Source organism: Chiloscyllium punctatum, chromosome 27 (assembly GCF_047496795.1).
Source record: "Chiloscyllium punctatum isolate Juve2018m chromosome 27, sChiPun1.3, whole genome shotgun sequence".
Classification (NCBI taxonomy): Eukaryota; Metazoa; Chordata; class Chondrichthyes; order Orectolobiformes; family Hemiscylliidae; genus Chiloscyllium; species Chiloscyllium punctatum.
In genome coordinates, this window is record NC_092765.1 from 251,785 (window position 1) to 262,694 (window position 10,910).

A 10,910-nucleotide genomic window follows, 5' to 3' on the forward strand; every position below is an offset into this window, starting at 1 on the left:
CTTGTTAGGGTTCCTTGATGCCACACTCAGTCAAATGCAGGCCTTGATGTCAAGGGCTATAACTCTCACCTCACCTTTGGAATTCAGCTTTTTCATCCGTGTTTGAACCAAGGCTATAATGAGGTCAGGAGCTGCAATAGGCCTTGGTGAAATCTAAACTGGGCATCGCTGAGCAGGTGCTGCTTAAAAGCACGGTTAATGACACCTTCCATCACTTTACTGATGATCGAGAGTAGATAGATGGGGCTAATTGGCTAGGTTAGATTTGACTGGCATTTTGCAAACAAGACTTACCTGGGCAACTTTCTTCTTTGTTGGATGTATACCAGTGTTGTAACTGTACTGGAAGAGCTTGGCTAGGGCAGCAGCAAGTTCTGGAACTCAAGTCTTTCAGTACTATTGCTGGAATGTTGAATTGATTTGGATTATAGTTACTAGAATTGAAAAGAATAGGGTGTGGAGGTAATAACATAGAAACTATTAAATTCTAACAGGATATGACAGGTTAATGTAGGAAGGGTGTTCATCTTGGTGGGTGAGTCCAAAACCAGGTGTCATATTCCTAGATTATGGAGTAAACCATTTAGGACTGAGGTAAGGAGAAATTTCTTCATCCAGAGAGTGGTGAACCCATGGAGTTTACCAACACAGAAAGCAGTTCTATGGTTTCAAAGGAGTTGGATATACCACTTGAGGCTAAAGGGATCAAAGGGTATGGGGGAAAAGCAGGAACAGGCTTTTGAGTTGGTTGATCAATCACAATCATAATGAATGGCAGAGCAGGTTTGAAAGGTGAAATGGCCTACATCTGCTCCTATTTTCTATCTTTCTGTATTAGAAAGAGAGGATAACTTGTTGTAAGAATTCCTGTTAAAGGAACAAGGGTCTGCTGTAGTTAAGAAGTTTAGAGAAGTTTAGAGCAAAACATACCCAGATTGAACATGAATTATATTGATTTTTTTCTGCAATTAGCATATTGGAATTAATAATCTAAAATAGAACTGTTTAAACTTAATAATTGCTTGATTAACTTCAACAAAATGAGACATCATCTGACACAGACTTCCTTTGGATAATTTGTATGGTTTGAATACAATTCTGGAGATGCTAATATATGATCCATCACTGTAGAAATTTTATATTATTATTCTGCAGAAGATCTTTGCACATTTTAGGAAGTTTTCTTCTTTTGTTTTAAAGGTATCTTGTAAACCTGGGTTGTATTAAGCCATTATGTGATCTACTGACTGTGATGGACTCAAAAATAGTTCAAGTTGCCCTAAGTGGGCTGGAAAACATCTTGAGACTTGGAGAGCAGGAGGCTAAACAGAATGGAAGTGGAATTAATCCATACTGTAGTCTTATTGAAGAAGCTTATGGTAGGAGAAGTGATTAACATTGTGTATTTTTTTCATAAATTTTATTGATATTTATAAAATGTCTTAAATTAATTAGTGCTGTCCCTTCATCACAGGTCTCGATAAAATTGAATTTTTGCAGAGCCATGAGAATCAAGAAATCTATCAGAAGGCCTTTGATCTCATTGAGCATTACTTTGGGGTGGAGGAAGAGGACAGTAATATTGCTCCACAAGTCGATGAAACTGCCCAGCAATTCATCTTTCAACAACAGGAAGCCCCAATGGAGGGTTTCCAATTGTAAAGTCTGCAAGAATTAACAAACAACTACATGCGCAACCCCACTGCCCCATCCCAAACACACCTCCAGTTGAAAAAGAGTGACAGGAAACTTTATTGTTTTCAAACATTTTCCCCCGAAAGGAAAAAAATAGTTTTGGTACAAGAAGTTTTGCTCTCTATTTAAGTTTGAGTGGTAGAGTTGTGGACTAACTGTTGCACTTTCCCTTTATGTTTGTTTGATATTACACCGGAACTCAATATTTTTCAATTTGTGTGCTGTGGTGCACCTGTAAAAGGCAGTTCTCCCAGAAATAAAGCTAGAGAAAATTCCGTATACGTTAAATTTAATTCTGATAGATTGAAATATCCATGAACTGCTTGAAAATTGTTTTTTCCACAGAAGTGACAAATTTTGCAGTGGGAAGTTTGAGTTAGCAGTCAATTGATGTAACTAAATCCATAAAAAGATTGCTTGTGTAGATAATTGAGACAGCCCTCGGGGCATGTCGCCGTTTATGAATGATTGCTATTTTATTCAGCAATTTGAACAATTAATGGACAAATGTATAAATATTGGAAACAATTGTCTTTTGGGTGGATTTGAATCTGGATTTATTGAGTTATGGGATGGGTGGAGTGAGAATGCTTAAAATATTTCAGTGAATATATAGAAAAATGTATCTTTTCAGAGATTTAGTCCTAAAAGTTTCAGCAGGTCTTATAATGAGCAAGCTGAGTTATGTGCTAATTCTGAATTCAGTAAATTTGCAGTTCTAATTATTTGCTTGGTTGCAATTAATGTCAATCAAGAGTAGAGCCAAAGTTCTAATTAGGAATTTCAGAGTGTTGTATTTTGAAAGCCAGGGAGCATTCAGAATTGGCACAATCCTTATTTGAAGATCTTAAATGTATATTTGCTACTAATAGAACTGTTAAATGCTGAAAAGCAGTCAATTTTGTTTGATTATGGCTTAATTTAAATATTCAGATTTGATTTCTATATTTTCCTCTAAAAAGGAGGGGGAAATTGTAATTTTTGGTAATAGTTTGGGAAACTTAGAAGACAGCTTGATGCGAGCTGATACAGAATATAGGGAAAGTTATAAGCTGTGTGCTGTGTTAATGAAAATTCAAGTATCTAGCCTTCCCAGGTGTTTCTCACAGCAGCTATTGATCATGTATTAATATTAAAAAACAGACTTGATCTGTCTACAAATTTGAGAATATTTAATCTGTAAATTGGAATGCTGTACAATGGAAATCTGTAAATGTCAGTCATTACTTATTTCGCATGTTATTTTGAAATATTAAATGTATTTGTCCCTTGCCAAGCAGCTGGAGTAAAACCATTGAAACTATAGTTGCCGAGCTGCCAAGTTTTATAGCATAATTGGACAGTGATTCTCTATCTGTAAACTTGTTCAAGTTTCATCAGCAACTGCTTCTTGCACATCTAAACTCCATGTTTGTTTCCGGAAAATCTACTACTGAAACCAATTCAGTAGTAATTGCTCCCAACTTGTAAACAGTTTAACTGGGCAATCGAATTTGATTCAGAATCTCACTAATATTTACATTTACCTCCTTGCTGAAACAACAGGAAATTATTTCTGCATAATGTTTGGTTAGGGTGCTGGCTGTCACTGTAAACCAAACCAGTTTGATTTAGTTTCCATTGTTTTGAATCAATTTGTAATTGGTAATAGATAGAAGTACTAAACTCTAAAATGAGAATTGAGGCATTTATTGAAATTGCATTTGGTTGCAAAGTGACTTGGAGAATAGAATTGCATTGCTTCACCCTTTAGGATGTAAAATGCACTGAGGATAGAGGAAACAAGCTTGCTATAGAGAAATGATAAAGAAAACTGAACAAACTTGAAGCAAGTTTGCAGATCCAAGCCAACTTTATTAAGGAAAAGGAAACAATTTTTGCTATGAGCACTTTTAAAATACTATTGATAACCTCATGATTTGGCAAGGGAACAGTTTGTCATTACTTGCACATATTATCACATACATACCAGCATACTGTTCTACATTCTTTTATGTCTACAATTTTCAAGGAAATGACTTCCATAATGAATTCTGGTATACAGAACTTTATAAAAAGTTGGGTTATATTCTATGAGCAAAGAATCTGCATTAATTAGACAAACTGTGAATATTAATTATTGAATCCTATTAAACATTGAAAAAGAAGCTATTTTTCTCCACTTCTGCAATTAGCCTTGCTTTGGGATTGACAGAAAGATCATAGGACAGACATTATAGATCTGTGAAGTCGAACCACTGTGAACTGAATAAAACCATTCAGTGATTATTATTCTCCTCACTCTGAACTCGGGATCTTTATAACCTAACTTTGCTATTAATTTTGTTGCAATTAGTATCTTCGTTATGAAAGTGAATGCACTGAATTATTCTTGCCAATTCATTAAAATGAGATCAACCGATTATTTACAATAATTTAATGTACAGAGATTAGGGAGCTTCTTGTTTCAAGTGCATAAATTCAATTTTGAGAGAGTTGGGCACTGGTATTTGGGTTGGGTGGTGGAATTTATAGAATGAACTGCATATAGTAATTACTTTATTTGGGGGAAAAGGTGGTGAGGTAAGTAACTTAAAAGATTAGAGCAATGGATACTGCAAGTGGAAAAAATATGTATTATTCACATAACACCCCAAAAGGATCTTATTGAGCTAGTCCTAACTTTATTTATAATCCAGCCAGCTCCAGTTCAGCTTGGTTTTACTTTTGTATGTCTCTAACAGACCAGTGTGATGCTGACTGACTTGAAGATGTGTGATGTGATGCAGAGTTTGAATTATACACTTGCCATTGCTTGAAGGAAGACTAAGTTCTGTCTTTCTGCTGTATACTTAGTCCAAAAGTAGGAATGACCTCCAAACCAGACTTTCTAAAGCTATATTCACTTACTCTAAAATTTTTGTAATATAATTACTACTAGAAATGAGCAAACTTTTGGTTTCCAATATCATATACAATGTTTGCATACTTTTCTTACAGTATTTTTGCAATAACTTAATTGTACATCTTGAAAAATGTTTGTTAAAAAGGTATATGTCATTTTGCTTAGTTATCAGGTTCCTGCATGCCTTGCAATATTTCTTTAAGTTGGAGTTCGTTTTGCATCCAGGCATGATGAAAAATTTGTGTTTTGCTCTCCTGTTAGTTAAAATTATCAAAAGTGCATTTTGTATCTTCAACTAGAATGAAATATTGTGATGATCTTACTCCCTGATTCTTGCTGACAGGTTGTGGTAGAGTAATGAAAGTTTGGGGAAGGGAAAAAAAAATCCACAGTTGGTATGAAAATTTAATTTTTAAAAAGATTCCTTGGATATTAATGTAACATTTCTGTTTATAAAACCTAAATGAACAAACCTTTCCTATTCTGTTGTACCACTGGAATTCCACAAAACATTTCTAAGGCTCTGTGAAATGATGTGCTATGATCTTAGCAGAAATATATTTCACCACTGTTAAACTTTAGAAGATCTCTGTCCTCATTAGATAAAAACAATTGTATAACATTCCTCTCATCCAAGCACCTTCTTTAAAGTAGAATGTTGTGCTGGAAGCAAGACTAAATTTTTGGCAAGTTAAGCAGCTAGCTCTTTTGGAGGATAGGATGGGGAGAAGTATTTTTTCCAAAATCTTGAAAGCCTTTTTAAGAATGGCTGGCTAGGCCAGTAGTTAATACTTCTAATCCTTTAACTGACATAAACTAAAAGCAGACTGGTTCCATGATAATTTGGTATTAAATTCTCTTCCCAGAATGTTGTTGTAGCTGCTTAAAATTTGTTGTAGAAAGAGAGTATGTAACTAACAATGAGGATTTGCCTGAACAGCTTTTCTCATGCATCATTATAAAAGATGAAGTCATCCCAACAAGTAAAACATTGAGCTATATTTGGAATTTTAATAAACTCTGTTGAAGGGAATAAACAGCTTTTAACTATGCAATGCACTTTAGTCTTCAATTTCAATAGTAAGCAATTTCTCCAGTACTGAGAGAGGATTAACTTTGTAATGTTGAACATACCTTTGCTGGCAAATTATTTGCAGATGTATCTGATATCTTGACTATGTTTGAACCAGTGAAATTGAAGAAGGCCTATAGTATAATTCATTTACCTTTTGAAATATACTACAGTTTTTTGCTTCTAATGAGCACGGTGAAGAGAAAACATTGAAGGAAGGTTGTTTCTGTGCTCTTCACTTAACACTATGTTTGTGGCAGCTGTAAATCATTTGATAGTTTAGATTTTCCTATAATCCTTAGACGTACTGCAGATAATTTTCCTAAAGGAATGTGGTGCATAAATTCCACACAAATCAATAAATTAGTCCTAATGTAATTTCATGCTATTGGTATATTGCTGTCAAAATGTAGAGCATTTCCATTTGCCAACTATGCAAATCATTTTGCTGGAGGCCTTCTCTCCAAGGTTCCCCCATCTTTACGTATTTCTAAATGCCTCATACAGCTTTTTGTCTAGAGGATTTTTGAACAGTTTTTTTTACTGATATTTGATGTCTAATACTGAAAACGTGCAATTGGGCTGGTCGAATATTTGAATTTGTATTAATTGGAGCTGTTAATTTAAAATATTGTTACTGGAAATTGCTGGGAATAACACTGCTGTAGGCTTAGAACATGCCAGTAATGAACTAGTTAAAAGCAAAGTGTAATAAAGCTGCTACACCTTATGAGACTTCTGTATTTTTAAACTTGTAATTTTCACATTTACAGAAGTTTTTTTTTGCTTCCTTTACTCCATTTGTAGCCTTCTTCAAAGTTTCAACATCAGACTTTCTATGGAACAAGAAAGCAAAATTGCAATGTGCTCCTGTTCTTTACTCACTTAAGTGCCAGCCTGACCATGAGTTCGTGAAGATTTGTGTTAATCTTCTTGGTCTGTAATAATTTTATTTTACTTGAATGTGCACATTTTTTGTGGATTTGTGCAAACATGCTGCTCTTTATTTTTCACCCTTCCTTATCTGCCACAATTGCATTATTTAAGTCATGTTAACAGTGGCAATAATTAATATTACATGCACTGATCCGTTAAATACGTGGGGAAGGCGGTGAAGGGGGTCAGAATATAGATAATAATTGACCACTAGCTTGACAATCCAGCTATGGATGCCCTCGGCCCCAGGTTTCATTTGTTATTTTGCAAACAAATGTAGGAGGATTAAAATTTTACAAGATTTTTTCTTGAAGATATAGCTAAAAAAATTGCATAACCAAAAATACATTCTATTTATTTTCATATGTGATATGTTATACGATAGATTTTTTTACTTGCTCTTCTACGATGTTTGCAAACTTGATGTATCTGTTCAAATTGCTGTTCCTTAAAGCTTACATAAATCATTTTTTCCCTTTTAATTTTGGGAGGGTGTGTTATTACCCTTAATGTTTTATGACAGCTGATGGAGTTGACAGATAACTGTACGAATGTGTAAGATGACGGAAACAGACAGCACAAACAGAACATGGCACACAACACAAAAGCAATTACAAGTGCTGTTCCTTTGTTTAAAACACTGGAAATGTACAAGTATGAAATAAATCTTGTTGCAAATCTACATTTTGTGTGTTACTTACTGAGAGCATTAAGAAATTCAAAATTTTATGTAAAAAGCATTTTTTACAAAACCTCATGAACTTTCTTTGAACTGCCTCTAATGACAGCGTATCTTTTCTTAGATAAGGACTCCAAACTACCAGTGTTCCAATTGTGATCTGACTATTGCCTTCTATATTTTTAGCAATATCTTACTACTTGTGTACTCCATTCCCTTTGAAATAAAGTCCAACATTCCATTTGCCTTCCATTTTACCAACTGAACTTGGATGCAAGCTTTTTGGGATTCATGGACAAGGGCTTAAACTTCCTGTTCAGTAGCCTTCTGCAGTTCATTCTGCTCCTCATTCTGCCTGCCAAAGTTCGTAATAGTACATTTCTCCATGTTAGGAACACTTGCTTAACCTGTCCATATTCCACTGCAGACTTTGTGTCATTTTCACCATGTGCCTTCCCACCTGATTTTGTCATCCACAAACTAGGCTATAGAAGATACACTTTCCCTATCCATGCCATTAATATATTGTAAATAATTGAGGCCCAGCCCTGATCTATGTGACACTAGTAACAGGTGTCATCCCTGAAAATGCACCCTCATCCAACTCACTGTCTTCTATCAGTTAGCTAATTCTCTATCCATGCTGATATACTACTACCAACACCTGGCTCTTAAGTAGACTAATGTGTGATATTTTTCAATGCTTTCTGAAAATCCAAATATATTCAATGTTTTTCCTTTAACCTGCCTGAAACCTTCAGTAAATTTTTGTAGATTTGTGAGAAATGATTTATCCTTAATGAAGCCATGCTGACTATATTTGACCATATTAAATATTTCTAACTGCTCTGTTATTACTTCCTATTTAATGGGCTAATGTTTTCTCAACAACAGACATTCAGCTAACTGGCCTATAATTGCCTGTTCTTTGTCCCCTTTCTAAATAAAGGTGTTAGGTTGGCAGTTTTCCAATTCGCCAAGTCTTTTCTAGAATCTACAAACTCCTGGAAAGCTACTGTCAGTGCATCCATTCCCCAAAGTATCATAGAATTAATGATGACATGAAGATTAGTTTGTTCATTGACATTGATGAAGCCATTGGCCTATCAAGTGTGCATTGACAAAACTGCTTTACACTAGTCTCATTTTTCAGCACTTGGTCTACAGATTTATGTGTTGTGACATTTTTAAAGTTCTCATTCAATTAATTCTTAAAATGTTAAAATTTGTTACCTCAACTACATTCCCAGGCAGTGTATTCTAGATTCCCACCACCTTCCCAAACCCTCTAAACATTTCATCTTAAAATTACTCCTTGATATTGACCTTTCAATGAAGTAGAATAGCTGCTTTCCATAAATCCTGTCCAGGACCATCAATCTTATACACCTTAATCAGGTCCCCTGTCAACCTTTTCTGCAGTAAAGAAAACAACGGGCTTATCCAGTGTCTTCACAGCTAAAGCATTCTATCCCAGGCAACATCTTGGTGGATCTCCTGTGCATCCCTTCCAGTGCAATCACATTCTTCCTATAATGTGGTGACCAGAAGTGCATGCTGTACTCCAGCTATGATATAGAAAAAATCTTGTACATCTCCAACAACCTCACCACTCATCATCTAGTACCATGACTGATGAAGACTAGTGCCCCATATGTTGCCTTAACAACCTCCTTTAAAGCATCCTGCTATTTTTAGGATCTGTATTTGTCTGAGCGTCCTAGTGTTCTACCATTCTTTCAGTACATGCTGATCTTATTCCAAAGTGCATCATCTCAGGTATATCAGGATTAAATTCAATCTGCCCATTTGAGTAATCCATCCATATCTTCCTGCAACTTGGAGTTTCTTTATCACTGTCAATGAACAAACTAATCTTCATATCATCAGCAAGCATCCTTATCATTCTTTTCCAAATCAATTTTTTTGTTTATCACAAATGATAAGTGACCCAACACTGATTTTCATGGTATGCCCCAAAGCATCAGCCTACAGTCTCATGAACAGCATTCTACCATGGCCCTCTGTGTCCTGTAACTAAGCCAGTTTTGGATCCACTTGTCATGGTACCTCTGATCCCAAGAGCTTTTTAGCTTTATCAGTGTCTCTTGTGGACTCTTGTCAAAGGTGGATGTACTTGGTGAATTTAAATTCTTCAATACTGACTGGGACTCGCTTCATTCTGGAGTTTAAATGGGGCAGAATTTGTTAAGTGCACCTAGGACAGTTTCTTCAAACAATGTGTAGATAAGGAAAGGGCCATATGAGACTTTGTAATTTGGGAATGCACCTGGCCAGGTGATTGTATTTTCAGTGGGGAAGCATCTTGGAAACGTGATCATAATTCCATAAGTTTTAAGATGGTTATGCAAGTGGTTAAGACTGGTCCTCTTGTGAAAGTACTAAATTCCCCAAAGGCTATTTGGAATAGAATTAGGCAGGAAGTGGAAAAGTTCAGTTAGAGCAGCTGTTTGAAAGTAAATCCAAATCTAATTAGATTAGATTACTTACAGTGTGGAAACAGGCCCTTCGGCCCAACAAGTCCACACCGCCCCGCCGAAGCGCAACCCACCCATACCCCTACATCTACCCCTTACCTAACACTACGGGCAATTTAGCATGGCCAATTCACCTAACCTGCACATCTTTGGACTGTGGGAGGAAACCGGAGCACCCGGAGGAAACCCACGCAGACACGGGGAGAATGTGCAAACTCCACACAGTCAGTCGCCTGAGGCAGGAATTGAACCCAGGTCTCTGGCGCTGTGAGGCAGCAGTGCTAACCACTGTGCCACCGTGCCTGCCCAAATGTGGGAGTCTTTTAAATGCCAGTTGACCAGAGTTCAGAACCAGAGTTCCTGTGATGATGGAAGATGAGGATGGCAAGATTCAGTAACATTGGACAATGAGAGATGTTGTAAGTTTAGTTAAAAAGAGAAAAGAAGCCAATGTCCTTTCTCCAGGAAGTGGAACAGGGATAATCCAGGAAATTATAGACCAGTGAGCTTTATCAGTGGTAATAAAATTATCAGAGAAGATTTGTAGGTGCAGAATTTATTTCATGTAAGGTTTAGGAAGCAGAAAAGAGCTTATAAAAAGAAGTTGGAGGGCAGGAGAAGGCCATAAAATGGCTTTGGCATATATAATTAAGGAAAATACCCTGACATTTTATATGTCAACTGGAAGCAAGAAGGTAACTAGGGAAAAAGTAGGTCCAGTCAAGAATAAAGGAGGGAATTTTCATGTAGAACCAGAGGAAATGGATAAGGTTCTTAATGACTACTTTGTTTCAGTCTTCACCAAGGAGAAACACATGGATTTTGGTATGTTTAGAGATGGGTTTGTTGATACTCAAGGCATTTTGATATTAAGGAGGATGAGGTGTTGGGTATGTTGAAAAGCATTAAGGTAGATAAGTCCCCAGGGTCTGACAGGATCTCTCCCAGAATACTGAAGGAGGCAAGGGAGGAGATTGCTGAGGCCTTGGCAGAGATCTTTCATCACAGGTGAAGTCCTAAAAGCCTGGAGAATAGCCAATGTTATTTTATACAAGAACTGCAATAGGGATAATCCAGGAAATTATAGACCAGTGATACTATATTAATGGTAGTAAAATTATCAGAGAAGATTAATAGGTGCAGAAT

General features: G+C 36.2%; 1 protein-coding gene across 3 annotated transcripts in view; it reads left to right on the forward strand.

The window, feature by feature from the left end:
• LOC140453339 (importin subunit alpha-7) overlaps positions 1 to 7,269 on the forward strand; it is a 98,688-nt gene extending 91,419 nt beyond the window's left edge. For all 3 annotated transcript variants that reach the window (XM_072547884.1, XM_072547885.1, XM_072547883.1), the window contains 2 exons: positions 1,201 to 1,379; positions 1,475 to 7,269. In XM_072547884.1, coding sequence (XP_072403985.1) covers positions 1,201 to 1,379; positions 1,475 to 1,662 — 367 coding nt within the window. In that variant the 3' untranslated portion in view covers positions 1,663 to 7,269. The remainder of the gene's footprint in view (positions 1 to 1,200; positions 1,380 to 1,474) is intronic.
• The last annotated feature ends 3,641 nt before the right edge of the window (positions 7,270 to 10,910 follow it).